The following is a 25,000-nucleotide window of genomic DNA, read 5'->3' as shown; positions in this document are numbered from 1 at the left end:
TTGTTGTGTGTCTGAGGGCATTTGGGTTTTCTTAGGTTGTTTTTGGGCATCTGAAGGCATTTGGGTTTTCTTGGGTTGTTGTTGTGCGTCTGAAAGCAATTAGGTTTTCTTGGGTTGTTGTGCGTCTGAAGGCGTTTGGGTTTTCTTGGGTTATTGTTGTGCGTCTGAAGGCATTTGGGTTTTCTTGGGTTATTGTTGTGCGTCTGAATGCATTGAGGTTTTCTTGGGTTATTGTTGTGCGTCTGAAGGCATTTAGGTATTCTTGGGTTGTTGTTGGATGTCTGAAGGCATTTAGGTTTTCTTGGGTTGTTGTGCGTCTGAAGGCATTTACGTTTTCTTGGGTTGTTGTTGTGCGTCTAAAGGCATTTAGGTTTTCTTGGGTTGTTGTTGTGCGTCTGAAGGCATTTACGTTTTTTGGGTTGTTGTTGTGCGTCTGAAGGCCTTTAGGTTTTCTTGGGTTGTTGTTGTGCGTCTGAAGGCATTTAGGTTTTCTTGGGTTGTTGTTGTGCGTCTGAAGGCATTCACGTTTTCTTGGGTTGTTGTTGTGCGTCTGAAGGCATTTGGGTTTTTTTGGGTTGTTGTTGTGCGTCTTGAGGTATTTTGGTTTTCTTGGTTTGTTTTTGGGCATCTGAAGGCATTTGGGTTTTCTTGGGTTGTTGTTGTGCATCTGAAGGCATTTAGGTTTTCTTGGGTTGTTGTTGTGCGTCTGAAGGTATTTGGGTTTTCTTAAGTTATTTTTGGGCATCTGAAGGCATTTTGGGTTTTCTTGGGTTGTTGTAGTTGGGCATCTGAAGGTATTTGGGTTTTCTTGGGTTGTTGCTGTGCGTCTGAAGGCATTTGGGTTTTCTTGGGTTGTTGTTGGGCATCTGAAGGCATTTGGGTTTTCTTGGGTTGTTGTTGTGCGTCTGAAGGCATTTGGGTTTTCTTTTGTTTGTTGTTGGACGTCTGAAGGCATTTACGTTTTCTTGGGTTGTTGTTGGGGATCTGAAGGCATTTGGGATTTCTTGGGTTGTTGTTGTGTGTCTGAAGGCATTTAGGTTTTCTTGGTTTGTTGTTGTGCGTCTGAAGGCATTTAGGTTTTCTTGGGTTGTTGTTGTGCGTTTGAAGACATTTAGGTTTTCTTGGGTTGTTGTTGTGCGTCTGAAGGCATTTAGGTTTTCTTGGTTTGTTGTTGTGCGTCTGAATGCATTTACGTTTTTTTGGGTTGTTGTTGTGCGCCTGAAGGCATTTAGGTTTTCTTGGGTTGTTGTTGTGCGTCTGAAGGCATTTAGGTTTTCTTGGGTTGTTGTTGTGCGTCTGAAGGCATTTGGGTTTTCTTGGGTTGTTGTTGTGCGTCTGGAGGTATTTGGGTTTTCTTGGGTTTTTTTTGGGCATCTGAAGGCATTTGGGTTTTTTTCGGTTGTTGTTGTGCATTTGAAGGCATTTGGGTTTTCTTGGGTTGTTGTTGTGCGTCTGAAGGTATTTGGGTTTTCTTAAGTTGTTTTTGGGCATCTGAAGGCATTTTGGGTTTTCTTGGGTTTTTGTAGTTGGGCATCTGAAGGTATTTGGGTTTTCTTGGGTTGTTGTTGTGCATCTGAAGGCATTTGGGTTTTCTTGGGTTGTTGTTGGACGTCTGAAGGCATTTGGGTTTTCTTGGGTTGTTGTTGTGCGTCTGAAGGCATTTAGGTTTTCTTGGGTTGTTGTTTGTGATCTGAAGGCATTTGGGATTTCTTGGGTTGTTGTTGTGTGTCTGAAGGCATTTAGGTTTTCTTGGTTTGTTGTTGTGCGTCTGAAGGCATTTAGGTTTTCTTGGTTTGTTGTTGTGCGTCTGAAGGCATTTAGGTTTTCTTGGGTTGTTGTTGTGCGTTTGAAGGCATTTAGGTTTTCTTGGTTTGTTGTGCGTCTGAAGGCATTTAGGTTTTCTTGGGTTGTTGTTGTGCGTTTGAAGGCATTTAGGTTTTCTTGGGTTGTTGTTGTGCGTCTGAAGGCATTTAGGTTTTCTTGGTTTGTTGTTGTGCGTTTGAAGGCATTTAGGTTTTCTTGGGTTGTTATTGGGGGTCTGAAGGCATTTGGGTTTTTTTGGGTTGTACCTTTCCATTGTCCTCCACCTTCTACGATCCTGCAAAACCTGTTTCAAAGAAGACATAGCTGCTGGACTTCGTCTTGTTTGGGTAGGACTTCTCGTACTCGATGGAAAGGGAGACATTATCTATTCACAGTTAGCAACATTTAAGAGGATTTTTGGTCACATGAACTAGATTTCTTTCTTAGTTTTACGTACCGAGACAATGTGAGAATGACGGAAAAAAACTGCATGTGGGAATTGAGTTTTGTCTTTCTCTGCGCTGTCTGCTGTTGCCATTAATCGTGCGTCTGGCAGCATTGAAAAGTTGACCTACTGGGTCAATTCTTTCCTTGGGGATTCAGTTGTACTCATTCTATATGATTACCTAGAAGCCTTTAAAACAACGGTGTCAGCTAAATATATTCTGTCTATGGGTAGAATTTAATGACAATTGTAATGAGTGAAGTTTAGTGATGGTTATTCCTGACAATCAAAAATTGTTTTTCTGAAAATTATCAATTTAATGTATAACATTCCAGAAGAAACCTAAAGCCCAGACAGTTGCGTTCGACTAATCAAGAAAGATTTTTACCCTGACACCATCCTTCTATTGATAAGAGACCATAACGTTGAAATGGAATTTAAAAACACAACTTAGACATCCTTCACAGAGGTAAGTGTGAAATTGTGCTTCTATGGCATTTTTGTGTTAAATGTGACAACAGGAAATTGCTTTTTACTGAAACTTTGGGTGTACAAATAAATGCTGATGCTTTACAAGAAAAACACTTCACTTGTTTCTGCAAATGACTAAGAAAATCAGTCGTCAATTACAATTTATCCCCAGAACTTGTTAGCTATTTGTTTACTGTAATTTTCTGATTCAATCTTAAATTTTTCTTCAGGTGAATTGAAAGACAACCTCTCTCTCTCTCTCTCTCTCTCTCTCTCTCTCTCTCTCTCCTTGTGCATTATAACCATTTATACAGGGCGAACATACACACATTCATATACATACACACACACACACATACTCATTTGTGGTACTTCAGTTGTGTGACACCATTATACGGATATGAATCAGTCATTAAATGGACATCTTTTTTTTTTTTTTTTGGGGGGGGGGCCGGTGTTAATAACTCAAAACATCCACTTGAATGAGTAGGCCAACTCAAATTTTGCCCTCTATATTGGCAATTCGAAGTGGCCGAAGATATGAGCCTCCTTAGTTTTGTCATCAATATTTATAAGTCGAAATGTTTTCTTCAACATGTGCTTATTCCATATTGTTGTCATTGCAAACAATCTGAGGTCTAATCTTCAACAACAACAAATGCATCCGTTTCTTGTCTACTGCAGGACAAAGGCCTAAAACGTGTCCTTATTCATGTCTGGGGTTCGGCCAGTTTTCATAACCACGCTGGGCACTGCGAATTGGTGACGGCGGGAGACTTTTTCTATTATCACTCACAACAAACCAACGTAATATAGGCAGCCTTGACTAGTATAGCCTTACTGATCATAGCGGTACCCAAACCTCTTCACCACGTTAAGGTATCCCTATTCAGAAAGGTATATATATATATATATATATACATATATATATATATATATATATGTGTGTGTGTGTGTGTATATATATATATATATTACATTTTATATTTATATACATATATATATATATATATATATGTATAGCTTATACAGTATCTATATGTATATATATATATATATATATATGTATATATATACACTATGGCGGGAAAACTTGCCAACCCGTCTCTCTAAAATGACAATCCATGACTGGAATGTATAAATGGAAGGGATAGAAGGGCCTGATGTGGACCACTGGCGAGAGTTTTGGACTAAAAAAAACCGTTTCGTCACTAAGATATTTTCTTTAATTGATTCCCAAATGTTTCCTAAAACGAAAACGTAATCGTGTGAGTCAGGTAACCCGTTCAAAGCGAGTTTTTTTTTTTTTTTTTTCTTTTTAGGGGGGGGGGAGAGGGGGGAGAGGGGGGCGGGGAACACCCAACTTTCACTAACGGATCGAGTTTTTGCGTCCAGTTCAATTGGGAGAATGATCACATTCGTTTTCTCAGCCCTTTTTATTTCTTTTTATTAAGGAATTACTCTATTATTCAAACATCAGAGAAACTAGTTTAAATGCTTAAAGGTGTCTCGTGAGCGACAAGGGACAGGACAATGTTCTGGAACAATGTTTCTCGACGAGGGGGTCGTTGAATCTATCAAAGGGTCCTCAGAACGTGGAATTTAATATATCATGGTTAATCCTGCCATGGCTTTTTATAATTCCTGATTACATGGTGTTTCAAACAAGATGTCCAGTTTTTTCTTGAACTTAGCCCTACCCTGGCTAGTTATGTCTCAAAATGTGGCAATGTTTTCTATAGTATTTTATAATGTTCCTATCACTGAAGGCTTTAAAATTTGAGGAAATTATATTCGGTCGCAACGTAGCTTCCAGGATGGCATAACATGATGCAATAGCTATACAGTGCGTTGTCCAGAGCTCAACCCGGGCCAGGGTTAGCGTATCTTCACTGGGCGTAAGTACGATACGACAACTAAAGGCTTCCACATATATTTTTATTATATTTTTATCTTTTCACTCAGAGAGTTTAGTCAGTCTTTCCATGCAAAAAAAAACTATATATATATATATATATATATATATATATAGGGGATTACAGGTGAAGATCATATATATGGTGTGCAGCAGGGTCCAAAACACATCAGTAAAAAGGCCATAATTTATTTAGGAAACGTTTCGAACATTGCAATGTTCATTATCAATCTGTAAAAGATATAAATATAAAATTCTTAAAATTTATACAATAATTTAAAACAAAATAGTAAAAGAATATCAAAACATTATTGATTTTATAACAGAAAATCGTGAAAAACTAAAACATTGAAACATAAGAGAACCAGTGCTCACCAAGCCATCCATAGGAAAAGGCGAAGAACGAATGAGTAGAATTGTTACCCATCTACGACTTCAGTTATGCTAAGAAAAGAGGAGAAGCGGAGGCGTTAGAGTTTAAAGAAGGAACGAGGCGTTTAATGTATAATGATTCAAGGGTAGTTAAAAATTCGCTATGTTTTGTCCCACCAATAATTGAAAAATGTTTTTTGTTTACTTGGGTTTTGCAAATGGCGGCATGATTCCTTATATTAGAAAATTCTGGGTTACCAAGTCTCTGACCCGTTCTAAAGCTGTATCCCATATGACTACAGTATCTCACCTGCAACAACCTTCGGCAAGATCCAACATAGATACCGGGACATCCCGGGCACTTGAATTTATAAATGATGTTGGACCTCATGAAGGTCTGCAGTTTGTCTTTGTAGCCAAAAAATACATTAATTTTGAGTGGATTGATTGGGATTAGTTGGATGTTAAGGCAGCCGAACTCTTTTTCTATTATTTGTTTAAGTTTGATGGAAAACTTGTTGTCAGATTGGTAAGGAATTGTAGCGAAAATATTTTTCTTTTTTACATTATACGATGGTACTAGAGTGGAGAAATGTCGTGAGAGGAGCTTGTTAATAACCTTGTAAACCATATTTTCAGAGTAAGAGTTTTGCTTGAAAAAATTAACCAAAAATAAAATCTCCTTATGAAAGAGTGACCAACTCGAGGAATAACGCAGAGCCCTATAAACAAGTGTGTATATAGCATTCATTCAGTTTAAAATTTAAAAAACAAGAACTATAAAAATTGTTGGCAAGTCCAGTATATGTCTTTTACCGATACACAGATGTTATAAATTCACTATTGTCTCTGCTTACGTTAATGTCTAAAAAAGGTAGAGAGTTGTTGTTTTCTTTTTCCATAGTGAACTTCATATTTTGGTGGCTTATGACTTGAAAACATTTCACTATGCCATGGTTGTTTAAATAACACAAAAGTGTCATCAACATATCTTCTATAATACACTGGCTTACAAGAGTCTGGACAACTATTTAAAAATTTTCTTCAAAAGATGACATAAAAATATTTGCAAACAAAGGCCCTAAAGGGGAACCCAGGGCAACTCCATCGACCTGCAAAAATAGATATTTATATTAGAAAGGACATTTTTAAGAGTTTAGCGATTAAACTTTTAACAGAATGTTTCAGTTTTTAGATAATCTTTCATCAAACTCTAAGTTATGACGATTGATTGATTGATTGGTTGATTTGAGGTTTTCTGGCATCTTGACATCAATGTTATTGACGCCGAAATAAGTTATGACAAGAGAGAGAGAGAGAGAGAGAGAGAGAGAGAGAGAGAGAGAGAGAGTAAATTACAAAGTCTCTAAGAACACTTCATGATTATCCCAGATCTTCTATGAATCTCGACGTGGCTAACATAAGCCTGTGTCGTTTTAATCAAAACTAGGACAGCCGAAGACGTGGGTCGACAGGAGGAAATCCAAAAGTTAGGTTGGAAAGAAAAATGAGAAAATGGCATACTGTTTCCATTCTCTATTATAGAGCTTTAATTTCCAAGTAGATATCTTTCATTGGCTAAACTCATGTTAATTCATACCGAATAGTAAACCAATCAACTCGGGTATCGTTAGAAAGCATCGTTAATGTTGATCTCTCTCACCCATAACAATCGCTCAAGCTTATTGGTAAAATTACGCAATATTTTTTATGCTTACTGTCGACAGATGGTCAGGGTTAATCCTTGTTCGATGACGTTGAGTGGACGAAGCATTAAAATAAGGATAGGGATCAAGCTGCACAGCTTCCATTTGTATGTCTATTGCGCATGCCCAGAGGGATCATTTCTGTGCTTACTTCTTCGAAAGGCAGTTGGTTATTTACATTTTTTTTTTAGGATGAGGTTGCACACCTATATGCTTCTTTTAACACTGGTCACTTTAACCACTATCGTCTTACTACCAGGTACAGAGTTATTCTAACTGGCGTCTTTTCTTCCGCCCAGATTTCATCCGATCATTTATCCAAGGTGACTCAGGCCTGATAACTACTCTAGCTTGCTCAAAGGGTGCTTGTTTATCCTTGATACGTGTTTGAAATTACTGATGTTGATGGTTTTAACTTTACGGTACTTTATCAGTTTTTTTAAGTGATGGTGTTTTCTTATAATGAAGTCACAAAAAATAGAGAAGTGATCTGTATTGATGATTTCTTGAAATTGAACCTCCTAATGTCTGGCTCCAAAACTCTTCCAACGTTTTCTTAAAGCTAGCAATATACAAGAAATGCGGGTGGAGGTCCCATGCAAGTTCATTTGTAAAGATGGCTCCTAGAAATTAGTTATCAACGCCTGCCATCTGGTATTTATAGGTGGTCAGAATGTTTAATTAACGCCAGTTGAACTCTATGTAATATACCTTTGTAATTCATACATGTATAAATACAATAGCCTTTTACTGGAGAAAACTCGGTTAACTATTCACCGTGAAACGTACAAACATCAAAGAATGTCAATGGCAAATATGATATCGAAAGCAAAGAAGAGCTTTTACTCTGGGAGTGTAAGTAAAAGTTCTGGTGGTGAGAAGGCTATATTTGATATAATAAACAATCTTAGGAGACAAGAACAAGTTTCACCCCTACCTCCACATAATAACACGAAGCAATTAGCAAACAATTTTGGTGTGGACAAAATAGTAAGGATTCAGTGATCTTGCAAACATAAACCAAATTAATCATATTGACATAGACATAAACATAAAGAGGTATGATCAAGAATTTTCTAGCTTCAAACCTGTATCAGATAGAGATGTTCAGATTATTATGACAACATCAAAATCATGTGATTGCGACCCTACCCCGACACGACTTCTTGAAGATTGTGTCGAGGAATTATCGCCTATGATTACACACATAACAAGTACATCAATTATACATGGGATTGTATGTTAAAACATAAATTATATGCCGCCATTAACCATTTATTTCAATCAACGTCTATACAAATCGATGTGAATATATTATAGTACATGAAATCTGCTAAAATCATATTTGATAATTTAATAGTGGACATACTGCGCTATACAGTATATATGAATATTATCATTATTACTAGAGTACGTAACCCGTCGAAAATGATGGCTAAAGAGTTAGATAGATATGCACACACAGATTCAACCCTTCCCATCCCCTTCCCCTTTCCTAACTACAACGCGGCAGTTGTGGTTTCCGAGTGTACCTCTCGGGGTATGATATCACGTTGTGACCTTAAGTTTGTCTCAACATCGTAAGGCTTCGACTAAATTATCATTATTATTATTATTATTATTATTATTATTATTATTATTATTATTATTATTAGCTAAGCTACAACCATAGTGGAAAAAGCAGGATGCTATAAGCTCAAGGACTCCAACAGGGAAAAATATTCTAGTGAGGAAAGGATATAAGGAAATAAATGATTATGGGAAGTAATGAATAATGAATATAAAATATCTTAAGATCACTAACGTTAAAATAGATAAATCATACATGAACTATGTAAAATCTTATATCAGCCTGTCCGACACTAAAACATTCGCTGGCAATTTTGAACTTCTGAAGTTGAGATTGAAAACCTTCTCACTAAACACCTTGATATGACCCAAAAAAATACGTCGATCACGATTATCATCTTGGTTATATCATGTAGTGAAAATCACAAGACATAACAGATCTTGTTCCTGTCAGGACGTCTGAGCTTGGTTTGGAAGTTACAAACCTTTCCAAGTGAGTTCAATGTAATTTGAATTCTTCAGTCGTAACGCGGGTTTGGCTCTCGAGTTTCTAATGGGGTGGTGTGGGTGAATTCATTATATATATATATATATATATATATATATATATATACTTATTATTATTATTATTATTATTATTAATACAAAGACACTTATTGAAACAGCGACTGGAAAAGGAAATATTGAAATTGTATAGATCATATACTATGTAATTGTATAAAAGTACCGTTGCAATAATTATATGATAATTGTTTCACATAGTTTTTATAGGTTTTATTATTTTACATTCTACAGCTGAATGTTTATGTTTTTGTTACGTAAATTACATTAACCTTCTTTTTTTTCATTATAGTAATGTAAAGCATGGAAGTATCTATGAGTATGTAATAATTAAAATGACTTTATAGGAAAACATTCTAACAAGAATTTATTAATCATATCCTACGCCGATGAGTAAAGGACTGTAGGCGTCCGATTGCGCAATTTTATGTTAATCAACAAAATGCAGATGTGGACATGGAGAAGGTAGACCCATCCAAAGATGGCAAGGAGTGAAATACCTTCTTTGCTAAAATGACTAGCTGGCAAGATGACCATTACCTCCTCCCCCCCCCCCCTCTCTCTCTCTCTCTCTCTCTCTCTCTCTCTCTCTCTCTCTGATACGTCATCGCCATCCTTTTACCTAACAACCTTCACTTCATCAGTTTTCCTTAAGTCCTTTCTTCTTTTAGGAAAACTAATGCCTATGAAATAAAAATGGCCTTTGGGGCGTAGTTGTTCTAACATCTTAGGCAACTTTCGTTAAATTCCAAAGCACTTATGGCAGCAGCTATTTTAAGACAATACTTCTCTAGTTTTATGTATCTTTTCTTGTTCTTGTTTTCAAGAAAAGATACATAAAACTAGAGAAGTGTTGTCTTAAATTAACTGATGCCATAAGTGCTTTAGCATTTAATGAAGATACACACACACACACACACACATATATATATATATATATATATATATATATATATATATATATATATATATATATATGTATATATATGTGTGTGTGTGCGCGTGCGCGCGCGCGTCCGCATATGTGTGTTTATGTATGTATATAAAGAGAAATAGAAACCAAAAATGAACAGTTAAAGACCTACAATTTCTTCATAGTCCATCGCTATATCCGGCCATCAGTATTATCCCGACCGGATATCAGGGGTCAAATGAAAGTTGCTCTGGATGAATCGGGTTCTAAGCGACTTAAATCTTTCTTTGGGTCAATAGACGCGGCAAAAATACGTCAGATACAGTAGGAAAACTTTTCAGTACCATTAATCCTGCTCAGTACAAGCTATAATCGTCGGTAAGTACTTTGAATAATTTCTACTTTGTTTTATTTTGCTTCCAAATCTGGCGGTTCTGAGGCAAACATCCTCTTTTATAAGAACTTGGAACGAGTAAAAGTAAGCAAACTTCTCTACCAGTATTGAATACAAATCGTTGGATGTTACGACCCGAGACAACCCTGAATGAGAAAAGCTTAGAGTGCCTCAATCGGATGCAATGGAACGTTTAGAGATAAATTGGACGTTATTGTAATGAGGAAATCCCATAACGTTTCCAGAGCCACATTTTCAGTCTAGAAAAGAGTCCGATTCTGGAAACCCTTACTTGACTAGGGGGTCTCTTGCATTTTTGCCTAATATAAATGCACAGAATGGATTGGTTGGTTTATTTATTGCTATGTGTAACTGGCGTTACAATCCAGTGGTCATCGACTGAAAGATCATGACACCAAAATGGAATTAAGTCTTCTGGAATATCATCTAAAATATTTACCTATCTTTCCTCAATCACAAAGATACAAAGGTGAGGAAAGACAGACAGAAGTAAAGAAATAAAGAAGACAAATTGGAAACGTTCATTCCGGTGAATGTATGAGAGAGAGAGAGAGAGAGAGAGAGAGAGAGAGAGAGAGAGAGACCTTGCCTGCATGTAGCATTGTTTTCTAGCAAGTCATTCCCTAATGGAACTAAGGTGTACATTGCCTGTTGCGATTTAACAGCGACCCTTTTCTTCTTCTTCTTCTTCTTTTTCTTCTTCTTCTTCTTCTTCTTCTTCTTCTAATTTTAGAAGGAGTACCCTTCTGTTCGTCTCTTGCTCAAGCATTCGAAGGATCAAGGACTCTTGCATAACAGTCTTCCTGAAGAAGTTTTTTTTTTTATATTCTTAATAGTTTGAACAATTGAAATTATTTCTCTGTATGCCAATTTATAGTTCTGTTGTAAAGTAGAAACATTTTTATTATTATCAATGATATTTTTTATAATTAACCTTGTTGTTGTTGTCGATAATATTAATTCAGTTTTTTTTTTTTTGCCGTTATTCAAAGAAAACAATTCGTATGAACAAAGCCTAAAATACCAATGACTAGCAAATCATGATTTCTCTAAATTCTATGTCTATACGTAAATAAAAAGAAATAAGACAGAGAAGAACATTAAATGAGAAACAATAGTAATTTGACAAACAAACAAACTATTTGTACAAAAAAAGTGCAAGTCAAACTGTGAGAAGTACTGGCTAACCTTCTCAGCCAAGGTCATGCCTTTAAGATGATTGCTGGTTTTAAGGGTAATCGTCTTGCTTTTTTTTTTATCTGAGTATAATTCTTTAATTGGCTTCAGCTTCATAGCCTCAGGGCAGCGTACCAAAAGGCGATTGATTATTTCGCCATGTTGTGTGATACCACCGTTGAACGTGCCATGAACAAGCATTTTCACTTGCTTTAAGATACGGTTTTATATGGTTTTGACCAAGTTATATGCGTGCAATCACGGTCCACATTGTTAAAAGATTTACCGTGATGAAAACTGTGAAAATCCTGGAATAAACGTTGCCAGAAGTTTACAGTTTTAAAAACGGATATATTGACGCGAAGGCGTGATATTACGGTAACAAAGTAGGGTAAAGACACGGTCCAGATTTACCAGGTCAGCCAGACAGCTTACTGATTTTAAGCCTCTCCTGCGCACCTACGTCATCTGAAGGGGCTTAGTGTTGGCGAGACCCATTAAGAACGTAGGTCTATCACACAGTCAATGTAAATAAAACATTTTACCTTTGGAAAATATTCTATTGAGTTACAACTTTCATTTTTTTTTCTTAGGGCCTTCCTGCATGGTTGTCCTTGAGGTTTTCTATACTTTATCAAATTATTAAGAAATTGCATTCGAAAATATACCGATATCTTAACAAAAAAGCAATAACATCGTCAGGAACTTCAATACTAGACGGTTTTAATTCAATAAGCTTTTTAAAACAATTTTTTCCCTCCATGAGAGTTTCCCCGTGTACAGCATTAAAAATCTCCCGCATTATTAACAACTGTGAAAAAAACTGACTAGAAGGTGTATGTAATTCCCCCCGATTAACACATGCTATCCAAGTATCATTCCTTAGCACTTCTTCAGTCTTATTTCCTAACTTCTTTACAATATATCCACCAATGTATTTAAGAGCTTCTTCCTCAATTACTCCCCCAATATCTTTCTTTATTTCTTTATTTGCTCTCAAAATGTCTTCTTCCTCGTCTAAAGCATCTTTCTCTAAATCAAAATCTAAATTTCTGAATATCTGCGTTGTTAGGCATATTTCTAAAGCTAAGTCCCTTTCTTTCGTGATAGATTCATCGTCTTTGGGTGATTCATGAGATTCAACAGTGGTGATATTACACTTTTCTCTTAATACTTTAATTTCCTTTCCTAGTAACATTTTTTTTGCCGAAATTTAAAGTTCACAGCATGAGGATGATCATAGTGCCCATCCATTTGCCTTATACACCCAAAGAAATGTTCAAGGCAATCTTGATTTAGTCTTTATGTAAGTAGGTAGTCAATACTATAAGAGCCTTTTAACATATCAAACAAAGCAATGGTAGATTTACATGATAAAATTATTCCTTTCTGAAACTTGAAAAGACTTTTTGTATTAGGATTTTTAACTCTCATAGTATTCATTACCTCGATTACCTTGAGCAGTGTACCTGTTTGTTTTTCTACATCAATACCAAAAACATTGCTTTTACCAAACTCTCCATACATGGAGGAAGAATTCATTATGTCGAACCAATCATTTATTAAAAGAATAAAATCAGATGTATGATTCCAGTTTTGACACTCCAACAGTCCCTTTTAACCTAAATATTTTAATCAGTTGGCACATGACCTAGACAGTAACTGAACTGCTAATTTAACGCGCTGTCTTTGTTGACCTGTTACAGTTAAAAGCATTTCATTAATCTTATATGCAAGCCCATATTCTGTTTTGGTTTTATTAAGCATTTCCCGTATGCCATCATCTGAAATACTCTCTCCAGTCTTGATGAAAAAACCGGAGTCAATGAAATTATTTCTAACTAATTTAATTAAATGTGAAACATCTGAGAAAACAAAAATTTCTCTTTCTGCCTTAGGATTTATGAAAGATATCCTATTTTCAAGAGGGTCAATGTTAAGGTGTTTCCACATACGGAGATTTGTAGCTTTCAGTTTTATCATGTCTATTATAACAGCCAAATACTGCGCATTTACTTGGCATTATTAGTGACGGAATGAATGAATGAATAAAATGATAATAGACACAGCGTCTCCTATTGTTTACGTTACCTCTAGAGGTAGCTAACTATGGCAACGGTCCTTTGTTTTGTTTACCCACGTGTGTGAGACGGGGAAGCTTGACGTCACAGTATGGGTGATTCACAGCTTAAGCTGCGCGTTGGCTGACCTGGTATTTATAGACCTTGGGAAAAGATTACGGTTGCAGGTATTTTACTGAAATACGACTGAGAACAGTATATTTTTACAGAAAATTTCCGATTAAAATTACGGATTATTTTTAACAGTCTAGGTAAGTAGCTCAACCGTACGCCCAATCATTCATACTATCCATTTCATAAATTTATTTTATTGATTCAAATGTTGTTCTTCAGTGACTATTGCCAGCTTTCCATGTATTTATCGTGAGGGTACACTTGGTCACACTATTCTATCTTATTTTTCTTCCTATTGTTTTTATTATAAGTTTTCATAGTTTATATATAGAAGATTTATTTTGATGTTGTTGCTGATCTTAAAATATTTTATTTCAATTGATCATTACTTATCTTGTAGTGCTTATTTCTTCATTTCCTCTCCTCACTGGGCTATTTTTTCCTGTTGAAGCCCTTGGGTTTACAGCATCCTGCTTTTCCAACCTTGGTTGTTGGTTGGCTAGTAAAGATAATAATAAGAAAAAAAGTAATAGCGAACATGCTTCAGTCCTGACCTAGTACTGTATTAGAATTTACAATTACGACATTGATTTCAGGTAAAGTGATTAAATGAATCATTACTTATTAGGATATACAATATAAATCTTGTACCATTAGTTAATTGAACTCCTGTTCTGTTCAGTTAAATATTGCTGTAGTTTGAGGTCGTATGGTATTGGCCGTTCTTAAGCTAGTTGACGAACCTAACAATCAGTTATTAGTTTAATTTTTCCTCCGTTTTATATTTTCCCATCTTTATGCATAAGATGATTTAGGGGGACGTTACTTTTTGAGTCAGAGGTCAATGGTGCTTGTTCTTTTGCAATTTTCTCTTATTTGGAGTAGAAAAAACAAAACTCCAATGACTAAGAGCAAACATAGAAAACATTAGATTGAATATTGTTTTATCTTAGTTGTTATATACACTGTTAGAAAAAATAAGCCGGTAATTTTAACCGAAAATTCTCGTAAAAATGTACTGTTCTCAACCGTATTTCAGTAAAATACAGGCGACTGTAAATTCACCTACTTTGTTATTTTATACTGGTTGGTGACCGTAATATCCCTCTTTTATGTATAGAGGTCCGTTTTAAAACGGTAAAAATCCTGGAATAAATGTTGCCAGACATTTGCCGTTTTTTTTATGCAAATTTTTAACGGTGCAGATTTACATAAATATATTGCTTATAAATCAGACCAGTCAGAGGGGATATCTGACCATACATGCTCCCTCAATAACGAGAAGCAAGCTTATGCAATATGTTGACACCAATGAAAAACGACTAGATGATGTTATTATTATTACTTGCTAAGCTACAACCCTAGTTGGGCAAGCAAGATGCTATAAGCCCAGGGGCCCCAACAGGGGAAATAGCCTAGTGAGGAAAGGAAACAAAGAAAAATAATATATTTTATAAACAATTACATTTAGATAAATATTTCCTATATAAACTATGAAAACTTAACAAAACAAAAGGAAGAGAAACGAGATAGAATAGTGTGCCCGAGTGTACCCTCAAGCAAGAGAACTCGAACCCAAGGCAATGGAAGACCATCTTATTGGTTTTCTGACCACCGTGTTGGGTCGAGCCCCATTTTGGAATAAGAATTTCATCACTAATTTTCCTTCAAATTTTAAGAATTTCAATGGAACATGTGTGACACTACAAGGTAATGGATAATTTAGGGTTGCTAAGGCCTGATTGGTAACGTCTGTGCCTGGTGTTTGCCAGACGGGGGTTCGAGTCCCGCTCAGATTTGTTAGTACCTTTAGTGTCTGCAACCTTACCATCCTTGTGAGCTAAGGTTGGGGGTTTGGGGAAGCCTGTAGGTCTATCTGCTGAGTCATCAGCAGCCATTGCCTAGCCCTCCCTGGTCCTATCTTGGATGGATAGGTGGCTTGGGCGCTGATCATATGTATATATGGTCAGTCTCTTGGGCATTGTCATGCTTGCTAGAGCAATGTCACTGTCCCTTGCCTCTGCCATTCATGAGCAGACTTTAAATCTTTGAGTGTTAGTCGAGTTATTTTGATATATAATCAAAATGCTAGAAACCATATTCATTGTTTATCCGTAAAACGATGAAATTAGTCGGCAATGAAAATTTTTTTTTATAAAACATTGAAAAGTGCCGTTTGTGTCGATAGTAGTTGTGATTTTCTGACAATCACTTACTGTGTTTTGTGTATAGAACTGGAATCCTTGCACTCTGCAGGTGTTATCGTGTCGAAATGAAAACGAAAAGCGCCTACAGAGTTAAAAATAGTGACTGAAATTCACACATCCAGTTGATATCAACTCCAGGCCTTTTTTTCACTTTAGTTGTAAGTGCATATAATGTTTATTTATTGTGGATTGGTATCTGATTATCATTCTGTGTGTTTTTCCTTTGTTGTTTGTTTTTCTCTTTTTTTTCAAATAGTCATAGTCTGTTTGCAGTTGAATCTTTCTTAACAGGTTAGAGACCGTTTTGCAATATAATTGTGGCCTCATGTTGAGTAGCAACAAAACCATCAATGATACAAATCTATGTATTCATATAGCTATGAAGGATCTAGTCCTTTTCAGTGTGAACCAAAGGAACGCCAGTTGACACCACAACGGAAGTCATTTGAAACAAGTGCTGCAGAGAATTAATGACTCATTTTAGTAATTATGCCTTCTATTTGTTGTTTTCTCAGAACTACTTACAATATATGTTTCCATTGCAGCCTCTTTATTACACACATAAATGTTTCATATTCATTACAAAAACAATTACCCTAAGTGGACCTCGATTTTGGAAGAGATAAGAATGTAACTTTATCTGGACTTTATTCATCAGCACTTTGAACGTTTCGTGTTTTACTTTGATTCCTTTCAAATACAGATGTTAATAGGACGGGGTGAAATGATAAGATTTTTAAGCTGTAAGTCAAAGAAGACCAGACAAGCGTTGATAAGTTTGCGTCTTCACCACAAGGGAAGGAAAGCGACAGACTATTATTATTACTAGCTCAGCTACAACCCTAGTTGGGTTATTAGGATGCTGTAAGCCCAAGGGTTTTAATAAAGAAAATACCCCAGTGAGGAAAGGAAATAAGAAAGCACACAGAATGGTGTGCCTGAGTGTACCCTCAAGCAGGAGAACTCCATCTCAAGACAGTGGAAGACCATGGTACAGAGGCTATGGCAGTACCCAAGACTAGAAAACAATGGCTTGGTTTTGGAGTATCATTCCCCAAAAAGAGCAACTTACCATAGCTAAAGAGTCTTCTCTCCTCACCAAGAGTAAAGTAGCCATTGGCAATTCCAGCGCAGTAGTTAACCCTTTTAGTGAATAAGGATTTTTCTACCTCTGAAAGAAGGAAATGTAAAACTGAGGCAGAAAGAGAGTTCCGAATGAAAGAATCAGTCGCTGGGCCGTTTTGTAATCCCAATTGACATAATTATTCATGTTAATATACAGTATAATATGTGGATGTGTATAGGTGTGGTGTTGAGCACTGCGTTTGAAAATTGTGGATGTTTTGTTTGATGATCTCTCTTGGCAATTTAATTCTGTTAGGGAGAATAAAAAGAGGAAACAAAGAAAGGGAAATGGATATTAACTTTATTTTCGCTTTTCCCTCCTGCCTCACTGGGACTGAAGCATTGGGAATTTTATGGGGAATTATATTTATCTTTAAAGTCATTATTATTATTATTATTATTATTATTATTATTATTATTATTAAAAGCTTGTATTACTCTCTCTCTCTCTCTCTCTCTCTCTCTCTCTCTCTCTCTCTCTCTCATTTATCATACAGTCTCTCTCTCCCTCTCTCTCTCTTTCTCTTATCATTAATCTTACACTCTCTCTTCCTCTCTCTCTCCTTAAAATGAACCCATTAATTCAGCCACCATTTTTTTCTCTTTTCTTCATGCATCTTTTTGTTTTTCATTACTCTTGAATGAATCCGGCAATTGATCGCCTTCACCATCGGCCTCTGCCTCAACAAAATCGAACAGAATTTTCTGGTCGCCACCCTATTTCAGTAGAGCACAATTATAGAAGATAGACTAAACTAGTAATGATATAACAATTCAATTTTATAACCTTGATTATAAATATAACTAATTACACCTAAAGTAGGGTTGTGGTGACCTACGTGGTAACGTCCATGAATGGTAATCACCGGACTGGGGTTCAAGTCCCGCTTGAACGCGTTAGTTCCTTTGGTCGGTGTAACCTCACCATTCTCGTGAGGTAAGGATGGAGTGTTTGGGGGAGGGTTTAGGTCTATCTGATAAGTCATCAGCAGCCATTGCCTGTCCTTTCTTGGTCCTAGCGTGTGTGGAGAGGGGGCTTGGGTGCTGATCATATATATATATATATATATATATATATATATATATATATATATATATATATATATATATATATATATGCATATATATATATATATATATATATATATATATATATATATATATATATATATATGTGTGTGTGTGTGTGTGTGTGTATGTATAGGGTCATTCTCTAGGGCACTGTCCTGCCTGATGGAGCCATATCACTGTCCCTTGCCTCTGCCATTCATGAGCGACCTTTAAACCTTTAAAGTATAGTATCACTAGTTAAACCTATTCAATACCAGATACAATATAACTGTTCAAACCTATTCAGTACTAAATACAATATAACCAGTTAAAACTATTGTAAGTATTATAAAGAGAAGGAAAAGGTATTAGTTCAGCACAGTAGGTGTGACGGAAATTCATATATTGTTAGCAGTAACGTAAGTGTGCAAAATGTTTTTGGTTTTCATTTTTATGATTTTTAATGTCCTTTGATAAAAGAGTTTTATAAGGACTAAAATATTATAGTGTTTGTGTTGCAGAATTATTATTCTTGTTTCATTAAGATTTTTTTCCTTTACCATATTATCTGATTTTTACAGGAGTGATGACCTACAGAAGCTCAACCTGATTCACCAAGAATGGCGAGGAGACAAACCATGGCATCACTTCCTGTTAGACCGTTTTTCCTTCACATGCTCCCCAAAATGTCTTCTCTCTTCATTTACTTCTTCGTTGTCACAATCGTCCACTCTTTGCCTCCACGGTCGACAGCAAAATCGTTCGCTGAAGTTGGGTTGCCTGATGGAGCGATCGACCGGAACTCGAATTTCGTCGCCAACAGATCTACAACACTGGATTCATTTGAGTTTTCTCCTTCCGCAGTGGAACTGGTAACACAATCCTCAAATATTTCAGATAGGACAGATCACAAGCTCATCTCATCTGTGACGTTAGTGAATGACACTCATTCGCAAGTAATTAATTCATCAGAAGTAGGATCTGCTGTTAGTCCTGTAACAGGTGGAGACGTTCTGTTGATTAATGCTACAAAGGAAGTGATTTTCCCTAGCCCAGCAACAATTGAAGAAGTTCTCCAGTCCACTGCTACAGTAAGAGAGCCTTTCGTAAGTCCAACAACAAATGGAGAAGCTCTTCTAACCGCTGATCGAGAAGGAGAGTTATCCAATGGTTCAACGATAAATATAGAAGCTCTCCTGTCCACAGATAAAGAGAGAGAGCCTTCCCATATTTCATCAAATGGAAAGGCCCTTCACTCCACTACTGGAGTAAGAGAGCCTTCCCATAATTCAACAAATATAGAGGCTCCTCTGGCTACTGCTAGAGAGATAGAGCCTTCCCTCTCCCCATCAACAAGTAAAGATGCCCTATTGATCAACGACACATCTCTTTTGTCAGAAGATATTTCACATATTGTGAAATTTGTAAGAGAAAAAAATCATTCAAACAATGACTTTTCAGCTAATAATGAAACTAAAGCCTTTAGCACTAGACCTTCAACCAATGATTCCCTTTCTTTCGTTTCATCTCAGACAGAAGAACACCCCCCTCAGATGACAAAACCACATGAACTGGAGAAAGGAATACTGGCATTAAATGAGGCAGTTGAAGAAAGGATTGAGACTAAATCCAAGCCAACTGTCATAGCTAAGAAGTGCTGTGGAAACAGTGAAATTTTACTTGGTACTGATTGTGTTGCCAAAACAAATCCATCTCCATTTGATCCTCTGATAGGTAATAAGCAGGATTCAGACTCTATTCTACACGGTTTTTCTTGGGAGACAATGATGTTGATCTGTCCAGAAAACTTTAAGTATAGAGAGATCAGCCTTCCTGACACGGGAGTGCCTTTGGGCGCAAACGGGGTACAAAGCTATTTCCAGTGGACCGATTTGTCAATGAGAAGGCAGACCTCGCAGTATTGTATAGATCAGAAACAAGATGGAGGTTACACAGCTTTGATGTGCATGGCAGATGAAGAGGAGGTAGGAAAAAAGAAATATGATGATGTTGCCAGTCTGTAGATTTACTTTTTGATATTCGGTTCTATAAAGTATTGGTACTTGTCATGCTTTTTTTTCTTTCTTTCTTTACAAAAGATGCTTAGTTACTAATCATTTTCTAAAGCATGTCATGCTTATGTATCTTAGCTTCATATCCTCCAGTATATACAATTGATTAGCCCTACCAACCACGAGCATTTTGTTATTTTTAAAGTGTTACACTTTTAACACACCAGTGATTATGTTACGTTGAAATTCACTTAATCTTTATGAACGTTTTGAGTACGATAAGATTATTTGAGTATATATTCTCAATTTAAGTGGTAACATGTTTTCAGAGATTCAGTAATAAGATATGAAAATACTATCAAGGTAAAGTAAATGGGTTAAATGGACGCTAGTACAACTCAAAGGACTATATAGTTATCATCAGTAACTGATATTTTAAAACTGCATTGGGGTTTATGGAAGGCCATTCATTATTACTACTTTACTTAGAAGGGCGTTAAGTTTTGGTGTATATAGAAAATAATTTTATATGTATATATATATATATATATATATATATATATATATATGTGTGTGTGTGTGTGTGTGTGTGTGTGTGTGTGTGTGTGTGTGTGTGTGTGTCTTATTGATAAGTGAAGGATCAAACCCCACCAGAGATATGTATTTTAAAGTGCATAGCAAATGCTGTAGTCCTTAAAATTACACAACTTTGAACTAGCACTCCTGTTTCCTAACTTATCACCATCCATTTCAGATATGCAATGAAGCCACGTGTATTAAGAAATGTTGCGGTCATGGAGAAGTTAAATCTCACACCACCTGCATATCTGGAAGCCCGAATTCAAACCTTACCTTCTACAACTTAACAGGGGACGTCTCTGACGCTCCTCCGGACCTTCAGTTGTTGCCACTGGTCCCAGACTGCCGTTACAAAACCACGTTAAAATTCGAAGGCAGTTATCATCTTCTCCTGAATGGCAAACTCAACTTGACTGGAAGTGAACAGATAATTGACAACGATATGTTCTGCGTTGATTATTACAAAGAGTGTAAGCTGTTTATATGTTAACTTGGGGCATTGAATGTTAATATTTTGAAACACATCAAATTCTGCCATTAATTTTTATAATCTTATTCCATCCATTTTTCCATCATCAAATGAAAATTACAAGTCATATATTTACCCATGTAAGTATAGTAAATATTATGACTTTCATAATAGTTTGACCGTGATATACTCTCTCTCCCTCTCTCTCTCTCTCTCTCTCTCTCTCTCTCTCTCTCTCTCTCTCTCTCTCTCTCTCTCTCTCTCTCTCTCTGGGAGCTTCCAGATAGATAGGCTATATCCTCTCAAATTAAATTTTGATTTTCATTACCTTCCTCCAGTAAATAAGTACTTCGTGATGTACTGTATCAGTCAGCCTTTTGCAGTCCAAGATTGGAGGCACAAAATAGCCTCCATAGGGATGTTCATCTCCATCGTTTGTCTGGTGCTGCTGATTCTCTTCCACTTCTTCGCCAAGAAGCTCCTCAATGTCCAGAGCTACTGCTTCCTCTCCTACTCGACTTCACTCCTACTGGCCTACATTGGGTCCCTCGTGAATATCCAGTATGCGAAGCATATGGAGCATAAGCATTGCGTTTTCAATGGTAAGTCTTTATAAGCACAAGCTCTCTCTCTCTCTCTCTCTCTCTCTCTCTCTCTCTCTCTCTCTCTCTCTCTCTCTCTCTCTCTCTCTCTCTCTCTCTCTCGCAAACGCAGTGCTTTTAATACTTCCATTTTCTAACCATTTTGAGCTTCGTTAATTTACTATTTCTTGAGTTGCATTTCATTATTGTCTCTTTCTTTCTTATTTACTACAACACGCAGACACAGTCACTTGCAAACACACACACACACACGCACACACACATAGTCTAATTGGGGATTCACTAACGTGGTAAAAGGGTTTGTGTATTGCAATGTCAAGTAAAGCTTTATCAGTCAGGGCCGCCCATGTTAGGTTGGTTAGCTGTGAACGATTAGACGAACGTATCTCTCTCTCTCTCTCTCTCTCTCTCTCTCTCTCTCTCTCTCTCTCTCTCTCTCTCTCTCTCTCTCTCTCTCTCTCCAAGCCCCTCGTTGTCGATATGATTTCCATTTTCATAATCTTGGTCTCATATTCGTTCAAGGTAGTGGGAAACTTCACATATCAGAAACATTCTAATAATGTTTTGAGAAGCAAAATCTTAACACTGATAATTCTGTAAATGAATAAATCTTTAGTGTGTTTGTGGTCTTAAAACTCAAAGGAACATGAGTTGTTTAGCCAAAAAAAAAGTCACTTGGAAAAATGAAAGCACTAATTCAGTCTTGACCGGTTTCGTCTATTTTCAAGTCATCGTCTCGAGTAGTGATTGGAAATAAATGTTTTACAATATACATGATAGAGTAAGAATATGAAAAATTTTAAAAACACTTGGAGAACAAAAAAGGGGAGGAGAAATTTTACAATATATATGCAATGTATATATATATATATATATATATATATATATATATATATATATATATATATATATATATATATATATATATATATATATATATATATATATATATATATATATATATATATATGAAGAGGAGAGCGAAAAAGGGGAAGAGGAGTTTTACAATATATATGTAATGTATATATATAAAGGTTGTGAAGCTCATATCACAAGGAGACTAAAGTATAAGTAGAATTCATTCTATTTTGTTGGCATATTTAAGTATCTACCCTCCAACTTATAGAAAACCTTCTTAATCATTTTTTATACTATGAATAATTGTATCCAATTTATACTTTTTTCGTGCATATGACTGTACATATATATATATATATATATATATATATATATATATATATATATATATATATATATATATATATATATATATATATATATATATATATATATAATATCAATAAAAATAAAGGTAATATCATTGTTGTTATTAATATTATATATACAAAGGTCATATGTGTGAATGCATATGTGCATGTGTGCATGCATGTATTATATAATTATATACTGTATCATCATCAGCCGTTGCTAGTCTTTCTATCCCACTCTATGCTAGCAAATTGTCTTAGCTCGTCACTCCATCGTCTTCTCTTCCTTCCCCTGCTTCTGTTTGCAATCTCCAGGGACGGAATCTGTTATTCTTAATGCCTACCTATTATATGTCCTGCCCATGTCTATTTCTTTTTCTTACATGTTGTCAGGACATCCTCATCCTTTAGTTTGCTCTGGTATCAATGTTGCTCTTTTTTGTCTCTTAGTTTTATTCCCATCATTATTCCATAGGTCTTTATATCTACTGTATACAAATATGTATATATATGTTTTTTGAATCGATATGTTTATACATGCATTTGCACGAGAAAATATAAGTAGGTAGTAGGTTGTCCAAGATGCCAGCCACCCATTGAGATACTACCGCTAGAGAGTTATGGGGTCCTTTGACTGGCCAGACAGTACTACATTGGATCCTTCTCTCTGGTTACGGTTCATTTTCTCTTTGTCTACACATATACCGAATATTCTGGCCTATTCTTTGCAGATTCTCCTCTGTCCTCATACACCTGACAACACTGAGATTACCAAACAATACTTCTTCACCCAAGGGGTTAACTACTGCACTGTAATTGTTCAGTGGCTACTTTCCTCTTGGTAAGGGTAGAAGAGACTCTTTAGCTATGGTAAGCAGCTCTTCTAGGAGAAGGACACTCCAAAATCAAACCATTGTTCTCTAGTCTAGGGTAGTGCCATAACCACTGTACCATGGTCTTCCACTGTCTTGGGTTGGAATTCTCTTGCTTGAGGGTACACTCGGTCCCACTGTTCTATCTAGTTTCTTTTCCTCTTGTTTTTTTTTTTTTTTGAAGTTTTTATAGTTTATAAAGGAAATATTTATATTGATATTACTCTTTCTTAAAATATATTATTTTTCCTTTCCGCACTGGAATATTTTCCCTGTTAGGTCCCCTGGGCTTATAACATCCTGCTTTTCCAACTAGGGTTGTAGCTTAGCAAGTAATAATAATAATAATAAAAATAATTATATATAACATATACACGCTTATATATGTAAAACACAAAGGAAAGGTACTTTGAAAATCATAACTTGTTTTATCATAGATCAGACATTTCAGACTAATGCCACAAATATGTCTAAATCATGATCGTATATAATATTTTGAATAAATAGCATGTATCACCGAGATCAGGCCTAATCCAAAAAATCATAATTGATTTTGAGATGAATGCATCAAGTTTATACAGTCTGTGATTCAAATTTGGGTTATTATTAAAACTCTATTAAATCTTTGTCAAACAAGTAACTAGAAAGAACCAATTTCATAAAGGAAGTCTTGCTTTCGCTATCACTTGTCTCCTTTTATTTCTTAATATTTTTCTCTCCATACATATGTAACTAATGTCATCTGTTCATACAAAGTCTATGGCTCTATGCTACACATTACAAGTGTTTGCGGTATTTAACATAATTTCAACAGATGCTGACACCCATCTATTGATATAAGTGAAGAAAGAAATAAGGAACAAAAATGAAGAAGATAAATGAGCGTTGATTGGTGATCCTAAAGAGAAGCTTCTATGACTGGTGAAAATTTTTAAAATAGAAATATTTTTTCTATCCATCTCAGAAGGATGAATGTCAAAGATAATCTTATCAAATGTAATTGATCTTTATAGTCATTTTGACATGAAATTTGTTTCTTTTGCAGGACTCTTCACTCAGTTTACAATTCACGCTGCATTCTTCTGGCTCAGTGTCATGTCCTTTGACATCTGGAGAGTGATCAGGTAGGAACATTTTACGTTCTTGCACATACGTAACACACGTATAAAAAAATGCATACATACGCACAAGCATACATACACATGTGCATACAAACATACAATGTGGTGAAAGTGTTTGCTTATCGCCATGATCAGGAAAGTTGTACTAGTCATGGCCACCCATGCCAAGTTAGTTTTCTGTGAACAATAAGACGAAAATCTCCCACCTTAACCA

General features: G+C 35.9%; 1 protein-coding gene across 1 annotated transcript in view; it reads left to right on the top strand.

The window, feature by feature from the left end:
- Positions 1-2,557: 2,557 nt before the first annotated feature.
- Positions 2,558-25,000, top strand: part of LOC137623679 (probable G-protein coupled receptor Mth-like 1) — a 29,875-nt gene continuing 7,432 nt past the window's right edge. The window contains exons 1-5 of the mRNA XM_068354508.1: positions 2,558-2,717; positions 18,505-19,908; positions 20,690-20,984; positions 21,322-21,585; positions 24,711-24,789. Of these exons, the coding sequence (XP_068210609.1) occupies positions 18,544-19,908; positions 20,690-20,984; positions 21,322-21,585; positions 24,711-24,789 (2,003 nt within the window). The 5' untranslated portion in view covers positions 2,558-2,717; positions 18,505-18,543. The remainder of the gene's footprint in view (positions 2,718-18,504; positions 19,909-20,689; positions 20,985-21,321; positions 21,586-24,710; positions 24,790-25,000) is intronic.

The sequence above is a fragment of the Palaemon carinicauda genome, chromosome 30 (genome assembly GCF_036898095.1).
Source record: "Palaemon carinicauda isolate YSFRI2023 chromosome 30, ASM3689809v2, whole genome shotgun sequence".
In the NCBI taxonomy this organism is placed as follows: domain Eukaryota; kingdom Metazoa; phylum Arthropoda; class Malacostraca; order Decapoda; family Palaemonidae; genus Palaemon; species Palaemon carinicauda.
This window is presented reverse-complemented; position numbering and strand designations above follow the sequence as displayed.